At 40.6% G+C, this 19,046-nt stretch overlaps 1 protein-coding gene across 7 annotated transcripts in view; it reads right to left on the bottom strand.

The window, feature by feature from the left end:
* Nucleotides 1–1,234: 1,234 nt before the first annotated feature.
* Nucleotides 1,235–19,046, bottom strand: part of ALDH18A1 (aldehyde dehydrogenase 18 family member A1) — a 33,687-nt gene continuing 15,875 nt past the window's right edge. For 6 of the 7 annotated variants that reach the window (XM_033065891.2, XM_033065887.2, XM_033065888.2 and 3 more), the window contains 12 exons: nucleotides 18,754–18,844; nucleotides 16,991–17,115; nucleotides 13,783–13,927; nucleotides 12,597–12,670; nucleotides 11,852–11,951; nucleotides 11,369–11,589; nucleotides 8,597–8,734; nucleotides 8,292–8,487; nucleotides 8,025–8,146; nucleotides 5,129–5,315; nucleotides 4,164–4,259; nucleotides 1,235–3,249 (listed from right to left, as the gene is read on the bottom strand). In XM_033065891.2, the coding sequence (XP_032921782.1) occupies nucleotides 3,068–3,249; nucleotides 4,164–4,259; nucleotides 5,129–5,315; nucleotides 8,025–8,146; nucleotides 8,292–8,487; nucleotides 8,597–8,734; nucleotides 11,369–11,589; nucleotides 11,852–11,951; nucleotides 12,597–12,670; nucleotides 13,783–13,927; nucleotides 16,991–17,115; nucleotides 18,754–18,844 (1,677 nt within the window). In that variant the 3' untranslated portion in view covers nucleotides 1,235–3,067. The remainder of the gene's footprint in view (nucleotides 3,250–4,163; nucleotides 4,260–5,128; nucleotides 5,316–8,024; nucleotides 8,147–8,291; nucleotides 8,488–8,596; nucleotides 8,735–11,368; nucleotides 11,590–11,851; nucleotides 11,952–12,596; nucleotides 12,671–13,782; nucleotides 13,928–16,990; nucleotides 17,116–18,753; nucleotides 18,845–19,046) is intronic. The other variant, XM_033065890.2, reaches the window with a different exon arrangement.

Here is a 19,046-nt window from a genome sequence, read left to right on the forward strand (position 1 = left end):
CACTAAAATGTTTCAATTTACATTTTGACTAGGCACAATTTTGTCTCTGGCACTAAATACACCTTACAAAACACTCCATACACTCACATCTTTTTTAACCTATAATTTAAAAGATCTTTAGAAAGCACAGCTGACTTAAAAAGTTGCACTGACCAAACTTCCATCAGAGAACTCCAATAATATTAACAGGATTTTAATCTAAAGTGAAATGTTCACTGCTATGCAATATCACCCACGTATTGACTGCCAGGCTGTAAAAGACTAGAAATTCTGAAGACGATTCCATTTTGTTTACAGAACATGTAAAAATACCAGCTTTTTATCTAACACTAAATAACGTTTTCCTGGGTGAAAAGAAGTGTACTTGCAAAGGAAACCATAATGAAAAAAACAATAATTACTTTAAAATTTTTGGTTAACCTTTACAGTTAAATAAAACCTCATCAGTGCTCTCATTCCCTCACACTCAATACCAAGCCTCTTCTGTTAGACTTTTTATAGTAACTTTTTTCCAAACCTTGAAAAACAAAATTCCAGACTTTGATCAAGGAATTCATCAGGCAAATGTATATTTAAAAGTAGAGTTTCTACCTTATCTAAAAGCCTGTAGGCTTTAAAAATTCATTAAAAATGCTTGAGCATTCAAATTCACATTTTGTTTTTGAAATCCATGACATGTAAAGGTCTATCAAATATTGACTTTTTCCAGTTCTAGCTTTTTTTACACTAACACAGCTCGAAGAACCCAGATATTGAGCCCCACCTGTAAAAGCCAAGGCACATTCAAGACCTACACTCCACTACTACACAAATTACTGCTCACAGAAGGCCAGACTGGTGCCCTCAAAAGACAATGAAGATAACTGTGCCAGCTGTCTACAGCCCAGAGATGAAGTGTATGATCTTTGCCAAAAGTATCTAGACAGATCAACGTACTACCACACCACCCTGAGGCTGTGCTACCCTGTCTTTAGTATTGCTACAACTGGGGCAGGGCAGCTCGAGCTGTGACATGGACACCCAACACCGCAAGCACCGTGACTGTGAGATGCGATAAGCGCATGAGCGACAATGACTTCCCAAGGAAATGTGGCACCCACCAGCAGAGAGGTCCAACAGTGCCATGACAGTGCAGGTATTCTACAGCAGCCCCAGAAAGTGGTGACTGCTGCAGCCGTCAGCCATCAAAACCAGAATGATCAATGAGCAAGAAGCCAAGCTTTAAGACAAAAGAGAGCAAGAAGCCAAGCTTTAAGACAAAAGACTGTTACACACATGGGAATTCAGTCCCCAGAGACATCTGCGTCAAAGGAGAACTCAAAAGTGGAACTGAAGGTGCCACCCAGCTCACCACTCAGAACCATCTACAATATGACAGACGCCAGACAGATCCGTATCTTAAACTGGAATTACAACACAAGAAAGGCTCGATAGGCACTATACTGATGTGGAAATGCATAGAGACTCGTGGGAGGGCTACCAAGGTGCCTAATGATCACTAAGAGTTATGGAGACATCAAGACCCAAGGAAGGTACGGTGTACAATGCAGAAGACAGACTGTAACAGAGTTCACACAACACAGGCACATGCTGGAATTGCCTTCCCGGGCACAGTCCTAACACTGTGCTGAGAACTAACCTGTTCCCTTCACCTGCTCCAAGGGAACTGCCTCTGAACAGCTCTCCCCTACAGTGACTTTACAGCCCTCCTTGTAATTTCCAATTTTGTGCCTCTCCCCAAGAGACCTATCCCCCCTCAGCAACCTTCCTTCACTTCGGAGGAACAAGGTTCTGAAGCCATCTTCCTTGCTACTCTCCAGCAAGCCAAAGCAGGCGAGTTTCAGTATCACCACCCTGCTCTGGGGCCCGCCTGGTGCCCGTGCACCCAGGGCTGACTGCACACACTGCCCGTAGCTGCGACAGCACCATGGCCCCCACAACCAGTCAAAGCCCCCCTCGCAGCCTCTGTGTTGTGACCTCTCCTCATGCTGATCTGAGCTTCACTGCAGTGCCACCTTCAGCAAACAGGAGCCATCCACACCTACTGAGGCATCTCACTTGCCTCACCCATGTCCACTGGCCCTCGGCATCTGCTCAGAGGGGAGACACCCCACGCCCCATCGTGATGCCCGTGACCAAGAAAGGGGTGCAGCAGCATTGCATCCCAAGCACAGCGTGTCCACCACCTGTGCCAGGACAGCAGCGGAGAGCAGCGGGCAGGAAAGGAAACAGCGCTCTGACGGAGCGGTGGCACACCAGGACCGCCCCGGCGGCGCCGAACCGAGAGCTCCTGCAGCTGGCGGGGAGCTCTGGCCGCCAGCCGTGCGGTGGGGTTCAGTGCACCACGGGAAGTGTTAGTGCAGATGGAGAGCCCCATTCTCGACAAGCCATCATTGAAGTGCTGTTGGAGTAAGTTTTATAGAAAACCGAAGAAAAATAAACCTTTGATACAAATAAGTAACAAAATTTACGTAGCAGACAACTATTTATCTAAAATAGTCAACAATACAAAGAATTAGATATAAAAGGTGTCTTGGTCAAAAGCTTACTATACAGTCGGAACATCTGTCCCCCTATCTCAAGAATGATCAAATACAAAGAAATTAAGCATAAAGCTTTCTGGCCCTCAAAAGATGCCATGATCCTAAGACTGAAGGGAAAAAAACCCCAAAACCAAAACTACTGAGTCTGTTCTCCAGAACAGATAAACTTGACTAAAACAAAACTTAGGAAAAAAAAATTAAGGTACATCCACCACCAAGCACTTGCTACAGGGAGCACTGGGAAAAAAAAGGAATGTAGTCAATATTGAAATCCTTCCTTATGTTACCTGTATGATTTGAAAAAAATCTGTCTTTGTGAGAGGTGAGGTCAATTTGCAGATACAGCTTAAGGAAACTGAAAGGGTGGGAGGGAATTTCTCATTAATGGGATCATTTTGAATTCATTGCACTGCAAAATGACCAAGGACAACGTTTCTGAAGATGAAAAATAAACTCCTTCACCAGAGATCATCCTGAATATCTTCAGGAAATAATTATACCCCTGGGTTTTCTCCCCAGCGTTTTTAGTTGGCATTTCTCTGTGGGAGCGGGAGGCTTTCATGAAGATACTTCATGCTCCCATGCTCTGAAAAGTCAGAAACAACATGATTGTCCCCCCTCAGTAACCACTTCGTAGTTAAGAGTCCTTCAATTCCTACTGGTCCACGTGCATGGATACGCGACGTACTAATTCCCACTTCAGCACCTGTAGGAAACACCCAAGATAAAGGTAGTTAATCTTCTGATGGTGTTCACATCATACTAAATGCTTTTGCACCTCTAAGTTAAAAAGCTGCCTGCCTTTCAGAGACCTGTCAATCTCTGCTCCTTTCCAAATACCATTTCCATTTACCTGATAGAGAAGCTCAAGGAGATTAACTATTACATTATAAATTGTAATGTTTATACTTCTGGTTGCTACAGTTACTTTCAGAAAGAAACATGCAATAAAGAGAGAAGTATCTCTTACATTGCATTTAGACTAATCTAAGGGCATAATACTTAAAAAAGAAAAAAATAAACTAGTAAAGATTATGATCTTATGTCCTTTTTCATCACATTAAGGAGATACTGGAAGACAACTGGAATTTTTTAGTCACACGGAACACTGTTCCAGCTGACACAGTAATAGCACATAGTGCAGACTTCTGATCTTCTACCTCATCAAGAAATGTTTCCCTTGTCTTCTGCAATTCACAGTAGGTGCACCTGTTTATTGAATCAGTTGATACTCAGTTTGGCTCCTGCCCTTCATTCCTTAACTCTGCACACTGGACAGCATCTCAATCTGCCCAGCAGGACTAAAGTATCACATTCTTTCCAGCATCATTAGAATGTGAAACAAAAGAAAAGATGTTCAGCAGTTTCACATCCTATATCGCATTGTTCTATCACTATATGCATCCAGCATACTTTACTGCAATTGAATAAAGCTTCAAAGGATCCAAAACATCTTTGTGTGGATGAAATTTCTAGGCTTCAACTTTTCATACAGTACCTTTCCTGAAAACCTTTTATTAGACAGTAACGTAAGAGACGAATCCTATCTTTCAGGGTTCATACTGCCACATTTTTCACACACCAGAAAATTCTGCAACCCTGCAATATCTTCCCTCTTACCAAGTCCAAACCTATAGCCATCAGAGAATCGGGTACTGGCATTCCAGAAAACACAAGCACTGTCCACGTGCTGGAGGAAGAACTCTGCTGTTTTCTCTGCAAAAGAAGCAGAGACAAAAATAAAATCTATTACATACAGACAGATCACGTATTCCAATAAACATAGCATAAAACAGTGAACATACATAACAATACAACTTTCAAATGCAATCTTATCAGACAGTACTTAAACAGCCTGGGCTAAGCCACACTCATCCTCACCTTCCTCCTAGCACGCTTATCAAGTAGACACAATTGCAAATCTTACAAGAAACTCGCAAAGATTAGAAAAAGCAAAAAGATGTCTAATTCCAACTCTATTCAGTTTAGTCAAAGAGAGATTTAGTTCCATGACCAAGGGGAAAGAACAGTTGCCCCAAACAGCATTTTTCATTCAAACAGTTAAGCTACAGTCAGGTCTCCACTAGTCTCAAACACGGAATTGTTCCAAATATTGAGAAATCCTAAACTCAATTGCTGTTGCAGGAAATATTTGAGAACTACGATGGAGAAATGCCACATGCAAGTGTGGGAACTTGGAGGTCAGTAGCCCTTAGCAACAAGACAGACATTCAAGAGCAACTCTATTTCCAGTATAAATCACAAGTTCACCAGGTCGTGTGGCAGTGGTTATGGTATCAAATGCATGCCTTTTAGTGGCATGCATTTAAGCTCAGCAAGAAGTAGAGAAACAGAAGCCTAACTGACTCACACTGGCCAGCCACAGATCAACATGTCCTTAACTGCAGCTGATTCTCAGAAGTTCTGGGCTTGGTTTGGTTGGAGAGTCAACCTCTGTCTTGGCACAGCTCTAGTAAGGTTTTGAACTAGCACAGACCCAAGAGACAAACTACTACAATGTTGCACCAACAACAGGAATTAGCAGTCAAACCAAAACAGCAGCTTAAAGGAGCCTGGTCACTAACCATTCTCTGTGATAATAACATCTGTATGGGAACTTCCATACTTGTGGATATGTTCAACAGCCTCTTGAACGCTGTCCACCACCTCAATGCAGCACTCCAGGTCCCCATATTCTGTGCGCAGAGATTTCACTTCTGAAGGACTGAATGTCAAGTAAGATGCAAACTTTGGGCCAGCATGAATCTTCACCTGCAACACCAGAAACATCTTGCTTGTGGCTACTGACCATACCAGAGCCTTTCAGGTGAAAGTGTAGCTTCTTGTACTCAATATGGGATGGATAGCAGTCCTTGTGGTGCTATGTTTTGAACTTTTGACTAAAACAGTGTTAAAAACACACCAATGTTTTGGCTGCTGCTGAACAGAGCTTGCACAGTATAAGATTCTCTCTTCCCCCCTGCTCCATCTCTGTGTGCCTAGCAAGGAGACTGGGATTGTGCGGGAAGTTGGAAGGGGACATAGGCAACAGCTGACCAGAACTGACTAAAGGGGTGTTCCATGCCGTATAATGTCATGTGCAGCAGTACAAACTGAGGAGAGGGGGTTTTTGAAGAAGGTAAGTTTTCTTTTTGTCCCTGGTAGCTGTTTTACCAGGACCTGAGAGTGCTAATACGGATCAGCCATGTCTCAGGAGCTCACAGTCAGCAGAGAAAGATCAGAGCCTTGCTTGACGCGTTCCGCAAGAATCTTTATTTCATGTGAAAGGTGGTCAAGCAGCGTCTCTCGGAAACAAAGGACAGACAGTCATATTTATAGGTTTAAGGAGGATTCAAACTACAGCCAATAAAAGGTTTATACAAAAAACAGCCTCCAATCTAAGTGAGAAGTTCTAAAGGTGAACTGATCAATTATACAAACCAATTTCTAATCAGTTATCTTACAAAGTGTTAGAGTGTGACCAAATTCTTAAGGAATTTGGCTCGGCCTTGGTCTCGGCCTTGGTATCTAGGAAACCTTATCTATTATAGCAAGTTCCAGGGGCCAGGGGAAGATGGCTTCGGAGGAATTGTATCATCCACAGGCAGCCATTGCTCAAGAGACTGACTAGGCATTGACTTTTTTTGTGGCAAACAACAAGCCATTAGCTTTGCCTTTGTGGGTGTTTTGGGGGGACTGGTGGGTTTTTAGTTTTGTTTTGGGGTTTACTTTTTTACTGGATTGTTTCCTCCTTTTTGTCCCCCTTCTTGTTTCTCTTTCCTTGACTTATCAAGCTATCTTTCAGTCAACAAGGTTCCTGCTTTTGCTCTAATTTTCTCCTCCTGTCCATACCACTTGGAACAGGGGAGAGTAAGCAGGTAGCTGGATGGTGCTTAGCCAATGAGTGGAGTTAATCCTCAACATGCAGGCAGTGTAAGAAAAGTACACTTATACTTTGGGAAACTTGGCACATAGGTGAAATTAGCTACTGACAGCTGGTAGGCTACCTACCATGATAAGCTCGTAATTCAGGACCCATTTAAAATTATTTAAAGCAATTGCATCACTTAGTCACTAGGCAGAAAAGGTCAGTACAGTCCTAGCCAGTACTACTAGAGAAACAACTAAAACACTTGTGCCAGCCTTTGTTTTAAGACAGCAACTGCCATGCAACGAATAATTAAAGGAATGCTTCCAAGTTTGCACCTACAGAAGTTTTAAGATCTTGGATGACTTTTATCCTTTTACTTTATAAATTGATACCAACTCTCTCTGAAGCACATCACAGACACAAAAGAGTTACTGGGCTCAAAACCAAAAAACTCACATAGATATTTTTCATTTGTTATAAAGAAGATTTTAACACATTATCAACCTCGGCCAAAGCACCTAAAAAGTGAGAGATAATTTAGAACAGATACAACACAGAAATTCCATGCAAATGAAACACAAGAAATTTTGACAAGACAAGCATAAATGGGAAATAGGGCATAAGTCTACTAAATGTGAAGGCTTTTAAGATGATATCTGTAAACCAGCATTTTCTTGTGCAACTATAAATTACTTTAATTGCATAATCCTGCCCAATATTTGCATGTTTCTCATTGTCAGGTCAGATTAGACAGAGGCAATATCCTCCCCACTGTATAAGGAGATGGGTTAGGGTTAGTGGTGGAAATGCACTAGTATTCATATTCCTGCCATCCAAAATACAAACATATACCCTGCACACTACCCTTCCCAAGAAACAACTAAATAAGACATCAAAAAGCCCCAAACATTGAGAACCTGTTCCTTGACTACTTATCAGCTTCTTTTACTATAACCCTTTTAATATCATCAAAACGTATGACCTCTCTATGCTGCATTAATCACTGCCTGTGCACTCTATTTGTCAAATACACAGCACTGTGCGAAAACCCTTGATCCGTGTGCAGTTCATTTCTTCCTGATGCATCTCAGCTACCTTTACTGAAAAGACATTGCCTGTGTCTAGACAACTAATTAGCACACCGGCCTTTTGATAACCTATGACATACCAGGAGGGGAAACGGGCGGGAATAAAGGGCATGCAAGAGAAAATTTTTAAAACCCATGTATGAAGCAAATTCAGAAAGGATAAAAAAGGGAATTCACTTGGGTAAGAAGCCAAATTAATAGATTCAGGAAGATGAGGCTTTGCATTTGGTTGAATTTGAAAGGGTAGAGAAAGGGTTGTGTATATGCTTTTATGGCAGAAGATTATTTTTGCTATAGCCTCTAGCTGTCCTGAATAAGCTGTTTTCAGATAATTTCTACAGAAACACTTGATGCTGTGTGGAGAAGCAAAGTTCACTGACGTGTACAAAGACACATATGGGGAACTAAAATACTATGCTGTGTAAACAGCTCTACACCAGTCAGACCAAATGCTTCTAAAGTTTCAGAAAAAAAACAGATAAAAACCACAAAAGAAAACACAAGTATGAATGAATGACTAACCTGTTCTACTCTCAACATGTCTATGATCTGATCAAACAACGGGGTTCTCAGCAAGTCTCGATGAATTAAGAGAGTTTCCAGAGCATTACAGGCAGCAGGATATTCACACTTCGAGTCTCTGACTGAGGTTTAAGAGTAGATAATTGGTTATATAACATTTACAACAAAGATTTTGAATATTATATAATTTATAAATTACCATAACTACATTCATACTCCAAAGTTCAATTATACCCATGAGATTCAAGTCACCCTCCCACCGCTTACTTATTCGTGTGACCTTCTCAACACTGGCATCCGTGTCAACATAGACATGACAGATCCCTTCACTGTGTCCCATCACTGGGATTCCCTTAGCAGCTTTTTGGATATTTCTGACTAGCTGTGATGAACCACGTGGAATGATGAGATCTATTAGCTTATCCAAACGGCAGAGATCTTCTACTTCTTCTCTTGTGTTCACCTGTGGTAGTTGCAATACAAAGGGTTAACAGTTTGAACTCTCGAGTTTTGTCCACACTTTTTATACATACCATAGCAAAGAAATAGTTGATTTAACTCTAGGCACTTACCAGTTGCACTGCATCTCTGACTCCATGAATAGAGAGTGCTTCTTGTGTTAGACGATGAAGGATTTGATTGCTATGTGCTGCCTCTTTCCCTCCTTTAAGTAGTAAGCCATTTCCACTGGCTATGGCCAAAGCAGACACCTGTCAAAGGAGTTTATTATGGGGGGGAAAAAACCCTTAAACGTAATCTGGTTCTTCTGTCAGAATAACACCCAATAACATAAAATAAAAGCAGGATTTTTTGTTCAGTTGATTTACTCAATATTAATTTACAGTTTTCTTTTCATGGTTCTGAAAAACCATCACAAGTAGCAGCACATTTAACTCCAGAAATTAAATGTTCTGGTTTCAGAAGCAAACTTGAGTTTTCAGGGTACTATTGCCACGGGGAGACTACAGTGAACAAGTCAGAGGAAACTATGGAGATAGATCTTCATATGAATTGGATTGCTGTGTGTGCAATTACCCCAAGGAGAACAATTTTAGGAGCAAGGACTCTTGTCCCTAACCATTCAGCAGAGAGTGGCAAATATGTTCTCCCTATAGGAAGGAAAAACATTTTCATCATGCTGTCTAAAACAGCAGTCATATATAGGTAACATTTGCTCTAAGTGTGGAGAAAAAAATTTTGAGACAATAACCCCAGCATCATCTTTGCTTCCCAGTTTATCACCAGGAGAAACTGACAGACATTGCTGCCCTTCTGTTTAAGGTGTCAGATTTCACCCATTTAAGTCCAGCTACACAAGAGGTTTTTGTTCTTTTCTACCTCAGAGTGTCAGACACAATAAAACTCTTTTTCTAAACCTATTTTTCTTTCGTATCCTTTTTTGTATTAATTATCCCAACTTCATTCACAATGGCCTCACAATTTTCCTGCCTACTTAAAAAAAGTTTAAAAGCATGTACTCCTTAGAAAACAAAATCGCCTCCTCTCTAGAACCTCTAGAATGAACAAACTTAGTATTTTAAGTTATTTTGCTGTATTACTATCTTCTGGTAAAGATTATACATCACCTGTATATATCATCACCAAACCTACACTCATTAGAGTATCTATTGTATGTTGTTGAGATGTTGATGCCAAAATTAGCCAGGCTCACACCTAACAAGAAGTTAGGTGGCAAACTCTAGATCCTGATTCATGAAATAACCAGCCAGATCTTTCTTTCCCCTTCTAGTATCAAATGGGTAATAATAATCACAATGCTTGGTATTCTACCTCATTTGAAAATAATATTGAAACAGAAGAAACACTTTAGAAAAACACACTGAAGTATAATTGTCTGGGAATTCTGCCTTACATAACTATCATGTGTCTTTTTAAGTTATATAAGTAGACATTAAAAAGCCATCTGAGTGTATTTTAAGAGTACCTTCTAAATATTTGCCACTCCAGTATCACAAAGGAAAACTAAACAAATAAGTTTATTTAAGTAACAAGGCATATGATTAAAAGAAAGGTTTTGACCTAGTTAGAAAGAATTGAAAGAAAAAAATACCAAGAATTATGACACAAAAATAAAAAACTTGTGTGATTAAAAGTAGAACACAAGGGGTTTCAAAATGGTTCATTCTCAAAGACTAGTAAAACATGACTATACTTCAGAGCAACAACTAGATTTGTTGGAATCTATACAAAACATTCTCTGAAGGATGCTCGCAATTTCACCCTCTAAGTATTAGGGACAAACATGTTGTTCGTATAAGCTCACTTATTAAATCTTAACCCAACCAAGCATGAGATGCAGTAGTAAACTAAGGGGAGGGAACTGTTCCTCTCAATCAGAAACCCACCTACTATCAGGTACAGGATGGGACAGAAAACATGTAATTCAAATGTGGAGTTATCAAAGATGAACCTCTGAAATTTCATCAGGACACCTGATGTATGAGAACACAAGGTTGGCAAGCAGCAAAGCAAGTACCACGACAAGCTATCTTAAGTCTGAAAAACAAAGCAGGAAAAGAGAGGACAGGGCAGAGAAGCCAGCAGGAGTCAGTCTGCTGTAAGTTTTAAGATACAGCCAATAGAAAGAAGAAGACATCAGTTGTGCAAGGCAGAGATCTAGGCTGAAGACCAGGAAGACAGACGCAAAAGCAAAAATGTACCATACTGGTTATCTGCAACAGAGTTGGTAGTCAAGGGAGACTAGTGCCTGTTTCACATGAACTTTTCTTACAGCATACTCCTTTTCACTGTGAAATAGGGACTATTCACAAAAATCTGGCATGAAGTACAAAGCTGCCCACTGATTGAGCCTTACACCTTCTTGAAGTGACTGTACCCACCATTTTCTACTCAAACACCTGCTCATATGTTAGAGAACTCCTCACTCAAGCCTCTTAGATACCTAATGTCAATTGTGGGAAGAAATGCTGCTAATCAGGGGGGGTTTTTTGCTTTCATTTTAAAATCTACTTCAGTTGCTCAGTAAAGTATTTGGGAGTTAGAAAGCAAGACCAACGTTGCCTCTCAACATTAGTTCAGCACCCGTATTTTCATGCATTTACTTACAGGAACACTTCCACACTGTGCTGCAGGGGAAGGCATTTGCCCTTAACATACCTGCCTTATTCGTGGCATAAGACAAATTATTAACCGAACACTGCAGAAGCAAGTTCTGAAAACATCTCTGCATAAAAAATAGGAATGCCAACACAATCAATTGCAGATTAATCAAAGCAAGAGTCCTATGAAACAATACTTTCTGTAGTCTCTTGCTTGCTCGCCAACAGAAATACCCAACAGTGTAATCTACCTTCCTTACAAACCTGTGGAAGACAGTCAGGACGAGATTCAAAGATCACGAGAAGGACACCAATCGGCACTGTCACCTGCTCCAAATCCAGGTCTTTTGCTATTCGAGTTCGCCGAATTACACGGCCAACACTGTCCTGCGAGGATGCTGCAATCTGACGCAGACCAATCGCCAAGCTGTTCAGCTTTGAAGTAGACAGACTTAGGCGTTTCAACAAAGGGAGTGCTAATCTCCCTAAAAGAAATAAAAAGCTGTGCTGAAGATAGATTGGTCTTTCTAGGCTCAAGCAGAAGTGACTTAAACGAGTGTTGAACCTAAGGAAAATTAAGATATTTCCCACACCCTAGCAACTAATCTACCTGAGATTGAAAATGCACAGCATCAAGTCTGGTAGTCACAATCCCAGGTGACGGAAGATTCTAGTTCTGCTCATTCGTCTTGAGGCCCAAAGACATCCAAAATGATAGTATTACTATGGAAGTATTTGAAACAGTACCTTTATTTTCAGCCTCCTCTAAGTCCTTTTTGTTTGCCAAGAGAATTTCTTCTCTCTGGTCCGTTAATAAGTCAGCAAGACGATAAATAATCTCTGCTCTCTGAAAAAGAAAACAGTTTCTGAACTGACTTCTTACTCAAAGTCCATGCTGTTTGACATCTAGTTCCTACAGTCCATTTATGCTGACCACATCCTCTCACTATCTTAACTCTCCTGATACTTGGCCAGCTGATTCTTCCAGCCTGCATCACATTGAAAAAGAAGATCAAACACCACTTCAGCCTTTACCTTGCTTTTTATTATCTTGCTTTCCTTGTCCAGTCTTCTTCACCAAACTCACGTCTTTCAAGAGCACCTTGTACCACATCATTCCCACGCAGCTGCAGAGCAGTAATTGTCTACAGTTCCACTTTTGTATACATGCTGTATGCTAAACTCCATGCAGGTGTGAATGGAGCAACTTATTCCAGTCAATTCTTCAGCAGCTCTGATCACAATTCACTTCTAAGTGTTACTTGATGTGATCATAATTTTTATAAACCCCAGATGAAAGCCCATTATTACTTCACAGTCCCAAGGAACACAATCTTTTTGCTTTCCTCATCTTTAAGCAGGCTACAACCAATGGATCTGGCACAGAAATAATAAGATTCTTGTCCCAAGGGGCCCATTTATTTTTAAGTCTGTGTTGTAAAATTTGCCACACATGCACAGTATTAAAAATTTGTCCATATTGCTCTGTCACCTGCTCAGGCTGTAGAGCCGCCAAGGTCCTGCCACCAGCTCGAGCCATTTCAGCCTGCTGTTCTACAGTAGGGCCTGCAAAAAATCCCAAAAATATGCTATGCAGACAAAGTAACAGCATAGGCAGAAGTGAGCACTAGCCTGTTCGTCATCCAATTCTTTGTTCAGAGCATGAAAGCTGGTACGGTTTTTAACAGACAAATTCAAGAAAAATTTTGTACTCTAAGACAGACAAGTCTGTGCCTGAAACAAAAATACTGTTATGGTCCCTATATAAAGAATCACCACAAAGATTCTGTCTCCATGTCACAGCCAGCAAGTGTGCAGCACATACCAAAAGGACTTCACAAAGGGCAAAAGAACAACAGACTAGCTAAGTCTCTAGGGTATAGTAGGTTACTGAAAGAAAAGAGGCAAACTTTGAAAAGTTCAAGTATCCAGCTGACAGTCCACAGGGACAGACTTCAGCTACTTCCCAAATTTGTGACTCATAATGGGATCACAGGATTAAAAACTTTACTGCTGATACCAACTTATTATAGCGGGGCTAACCAAAAAAGACACTTGAGCAAAATGACACTGAGTGCGTTCAAAGATGATTTCACATATTTATACAAGAAATCCATTAAGGATTACTATACACAAAGAAATTCACTTGGCTTAAAGTGCAAGTCAAAAGCATCACTCCAGTATCTATTCTGCTAAGGTGATGGATCTTTGGTATGATTTTATCCAGCAATTATTACACAGTTCCAGCAATGTAGTGGCAGGAAAACATTCCTACCTACCGTATCAGAAGACTGAGTCATAAAATAAATGAATGATTTCATTAATGATAAAAAAAATAAACTTAAACACTACTGTAGTTCAGCAGCACATTCTATATCCATATTTTCATACTGAAATCATGGATACTTGATGATAACTCTTAAGACTACAAAAGGCAAAACTTCTATTCTACTCACTGCATTCTTCAAATGCAAGTCTGATGCACCAGTTTATTATCTGGAGGGAAGAAAAGCAGGGAATTCAGCAGTTTCTATCCCAACTTTAGAAAATATCTTTCAAAATCCATTTTGCAAGCAGAGAGTGGTTTCCCACTTATTGCACAGCTCTAGACAAATTTTAATTCTAATTTTTCAGGAAATCTCTACAACTCTCAAGGTACACATTAGCTCTGTACTCACCTGCAGGTTTTACCTCTGAAAAAAAAGTTCCAACTTTTTTCCCTTCTACAATATCTGTGATGACATGACCTGAGATCTTTGGGTGGGTTCCATTTGCAATCACTACTGAAGTGCCTCCTTGCAAGGCCCACAGAGCTGCTTTCACCTACAGGAAAGGACAGAACCAGCTGCAAGAGATTCACTGGTTATTTGAATCACCACTCTCAACAAGACTGCTTGATCCACTCTGACATCCAGATGGATCGCTTATACTTTCAAAGAGCATTCAACACATTTTGGGAATCTCTGAACTTCAGTGTTGAAATACTGGTATTTGCTTAATCCTTCCACAGTATGTTGTTTACATCAGGATTAGCTCATTAGTAAGCAAGCGTCCTTTGAAATCCCTGTGCGCTGACTGGTCCTAAGATTTGCCTCTTCGCACATTTTTGAGCAGAATATGATTTCTCTCAAATCCCAGATGCTACCTACTGAAGAGATACTGCCAGTGCTTTCCTTCATTTCTTTTCCTAATCAAGGTATGGGCAATATTACCCACTACTGTCTCAGATTTCGATACAGAATGTGACCAGAAATGTGTGTTCTATCACCATCTGTTGAAACCAGGTGGGGCAAAAGATCCTTATCTCTGTGGGAGATATTATCTGCTAATGGGCCATCTGTTAAACCAGGTGGGGCAGTCTTTATCTTTTCCACAACCCATCCTTCCTCCAGAGAGGTATGTTCTGCTAATGGCCCATTGAGTCCCTCTGTACGACTGATAAAATTATTGCATCCCACTGGAAGTTGCTCCAGCCAGGGTAAAGAGTCAAGCCTTTCCTACCCAGATAAAAACTGAGATTTAGAACGCCAAAGTAGCCCTTTTCTCCACCAGCTCTCAGAGGAAAACAGGGCCTTTCCACATCATCATTGGACCTTCAGAGTAAAACTGCACCCTCCTACTGAATGACATCTGTCACTGCAGGAGGACTGCAATCACCATTTAATGGGACTGCTACCAATACCCTGACTGACTGATGGGGTGTCAAATCGTATTCTGACTCTGTTCAGTGTTTTGGGTTTGTTCTTTATAGTACTGTATTTCTATTTCAATTTTCCTAGTAAAGAACTGTTATTCCTATTCCCATATCTTTGCCTGAAAGTCCCTTAATTTCAAAATTATAATAATTTGGAGGGAGGGGGTTTACATTCTCCATTTCGAAGAGAGACTCCTGCCTTTCTTAGCAGATACCTGTCTTTCAAACCAGGACAACTACTATACTTATATGTCATGTATTTAATTGCAAAAGCTTCTCTGTTTACTTGCTTCTATGCTTTCCTAATATACTTCTACAACTTGGTATTACAGTCTACTGTCAGTATGAGACACAAATGCCAGACAGGTCTATCACATCAAACTCAGCTACCATCAGTTGCTTCACTATTGCTCAAATTTTACACTGAAAATCAAGGTATGTTCTTCGAGCCACCATCCGTTTCCTGTTATCAATGCTACAGTTTTTCAAAAATGTCACCTACCTTCTCAACTGTTAGCAAATTTTTGTTACAACACCTGCATCAAGATTTGCCTCCATGTGACTCAAAAGACACCAAGTAATTCTAACTGATTATTACATTTACAATAAAAGTATTCTCTGAGCTTGGCAGCTTTACCTTCAATACCTGGAATTGTTTAAACTACCCTAGAAACCAGATAAGGGAAAGTAACTTCTGAATAAGCTTTGTACATCCCATAGTTAAAAATGCCTCCTCCTTTTGCCACCTTCCAGTCCACGCTCTGATACTTAAGAGTGCGCCTTACCTGATTCTTCAGAAAAGGGAATAATCAATAGCATAACTGGTGAAGAATTTTATTTTGGTATTTTCTTGCTTAGTCAAGATCTGCTTTGGTTTTTACAGACACCTTTCCAGATACATGCCAGGGAGACCTGCAGTGATTAATACTACAGCAGTTTGTATCTCAGCTTCATGAGAAATATATGCTGAAATTGTAAAACACACCCATGTTTATGTGCTCACAGCAACGAATACTGAGATCTCCTGACTGGACACAGCACTAAAACATATTAGCCCTCCCATCTCCACTGATCTTTCACTCAAAAACTGAAGTACCTTGGTCTCCACCAACATATCCTTCAGAAGTACATTGTACAAACTCACAGGAGAGGGAAGCACCATATCAGATTTAAGAGATGGGGAATAATCACATAAGAATGAATTGAGGACTGACTCTTATTTTAATTTAAAACACTAAAATACAGTTCCAAATGTCACCTTTTAAAATATACTGGACTGTAATTCTTAACTTGCTCTTTTCAATTCACATGGACCCAAACAAAAAGCAAAAGGAACCTATATACCATTTCAGGGTACTTAAAGAATAGTTGAGGCTGGAAAGGATCCCTGGAAATCATACAGTCCAACTGTGTGCTCAAAGCAGGGACAACTAGCGCAACTTACTCAAGACACCATCCAGTCAGGTTTTGAACATTTCCCAACAGAGAATCCACAGGCTCTCTTGGCAACCTGCTCCAGGGCTTCAGGAACCTCATTGTAAAATTCTTACATTTCAATTTAATCACTTGTATTTCTTTTGGTGCCCATGGCCTCTTGTGTGTTCCCTGGATATCACTAAGAAGAATCTAGTTCTGCCTTCTCCAAACTCTTCCTTCAGCTACTTATACCCAAACGTTCTCTTTTCCAGGGCAAACAATCCTAGCTTTCAGCCTCTCTTAGTGTGACAGTGTTCCAGTTCTTTAATTATATTCATGGCTCTCTGTTGGTGTCACTGTAGCATGTCCTATACTGCAGTGTCCAGAACCAGACACAACACTACAGATGTGGTTTCACTAGTGCTGAGTAGGTGAAAGTAATTTTCCCCAACCTGCTGGCTATGTTCTTTTTCATACAAACCAGGACACTGTTGGCCTGCTTTGCCCAAAGGCCATAATGCGGGTGTACATTCCATTTGGTGTCTACCAAAACCCCTTTTCCCTGAACCTGCTTTCAAGGTAGTCAATTCTCCAGCCCATACCAGTGTCCCTAGGCGTAAGACTCAGCATTTCCTTTCACTGAACTCCTAAGGTTCCTGCCTGCCCATTTCTGCAGCCTGCCAAGATCCATCTGAATAGCAGCACAAAGCACAATCATCTCATGCAGCTCCCTTTCCTTCCCGATTATGAAGCAAATGTTCCATATTTATTTCTACCTTGGCTTCCATGCCACCCATTCCCACTCGGGATTTAGTTCCAAATGTTACAGACTGCTGGTCTCCTGGGTAGAATATGTCAATAAGCTTTGCGTCGTCAGACCCTGGTGGGTTGTCAAAGAGTCCTGAAATAAATTATAAAAATCAGTTATTTACCCTCATGTCCAAAGTTCACCCATGAAAAAATACAGAAAACAAACAAACAAACAAACCAAGCAACAAAAACAACCAATATGAGGCTAAAAAGCTGTGCTCCACTTCAGGAGTAGGAGGAATTCTCCTTCAGGAGGAGGATTCAAAACTTCCACTGCACCCTTCTATTTATAGAACTAAAAGCACAAAATTCTTAACTGTCTGCCAGTTAAGGTATAGGTTTATTGAAAGCCTAAAAAATAAGAAACCAAAAACCCGCATGCTGAATAGCAGCAAGCGAGCTGGGAGGTAATGACATCTGGTTGAGGTTTCAGACAGTCTGCAGCTTTTGGATGCTCAAAATCAGGGCTTATATATACAAACCCACAACTGAACAGGCAAAGAATAGTCCTCCTCATCAAAGACTCAGATGATATTTTTGAATGGTAGGTTGCACAGTGAGAAAACAGGCAATTCAGAAACATGTAAAAAGGGTAACTGTTGAATTCTTCTAAGAAGGAACACAACACTACAGACACATACTCTTATTAGCATTTTTTAAAATCAAGCAATTTAATGTCACTGCACTCAGAGTTTAATGACACTTTGGTTAACTAACATATTAAACTTCAACTCTACCGCTACATTTCCCAGAAATTCTATATGTGCACAAATACTGCCACAGATTATGATTTAGAGAGCACAAGTGCAGTCTACCTGTGCCCGCCCCTGATAGGTTGACAAGTAGAGGACATCTTTCCACAGGCAAGCTGTCACATTGAATGAATAAGGTTGGAGGACAGGTGTGCTGGTTTTTGGGATTTTTTACGAACTCCTTTGATTATGGCTTTTATGAGTTGCTCTGAGACAGTCACTTTGACTAGAATTAACCACGAAAACCAGCTGTATCTGCTAAAAGAAACAGTGCTTATGGAAAGACACCTCTCTCCTCCTCAGGGCCTCAAGCATCTCCTGAAAGCCAGAATCTACTAACAGAAACTCATCTGGAGAAGATTAAAAGAATATGTGACTTAAGGTGATGTGGACTGCATTGATCTGAAACTGTACCCACTACCTTCCCCTCTCTAGAAAATGAAGTTCAACATTCACAGGCTTATGTCACAACAGCACAGCTCAGAAGACTAGAGCAGTGTACGCTGGAAGTAAGTGAGACAGAAAAAGCTATCAAGACCCAGATATCTGGAAAGCAAAACCAGGACTTGGGGTACACCAATAATTCACTGACCGAACCCACTGCCAGAAGAAACAAAACTATCATAGAAGAGTATTTGGTTTATAGTTCGTAGCTTTTATCCTGCATACTATTCCTGACTATCATACAACTCTGAGAAGCCAGAAGTACCACCACAGTACATGTGGTATTCTGGGATCGGGAACACGTCTCAGGTTCACAAGCATTCTCACCCACCCAGATTCAACAGTGTGTCAGACAGTGTTTGGCTAATGCCACAGCATCAACACTGGGTATAGGCCTTAAGGAATTATTGTAATACATTGCAACTGTCTGTAAAAGAGATGAACTGAAGAGATTAGTAAAACAGGAAAAGAGGTTGGTTTGACAGTCAGATGTGCTTCACTAAAATCAGAAATTAAACAAATTACTCACAAACCTTCTACGTCTGAAAGAACAATCAGGAGATCAGTTTTCATTTCCACAGCCAGTCGTGCTGCCAGACTGTCATTATCTTTCACGCTAATTACCTGCAATACACATGCATATCAGAAGCAGTGAATAGTGTGAGAACTAAGAAATATTTAGTGTCAACATAATAAAGCAATCTACCTCAGCACTAACAAGTCCTTTTTTCACACCCACCAGAAACTTCAAAGGTGATCTTTGTGTGAAAGTACATATGCTTCAGTAAAGTGGTATCCAAATGACAAGCAGTGTCATCAGTACTTG

Source organism: Catharus ustulatus, chromosome 8 (assembly GCF_009819885.2).
Source record: "Catharus ustulatus isolate bCatUst1 chromosome 8, bCatUst1.pri.v2, whole genome shotgun sequence".
Lineage (NCBI taxonomy): Eukaryota > Metazoa > Chordata > Aves > Passeriformes > Turdidae > Catharus > Catharus ustulatus.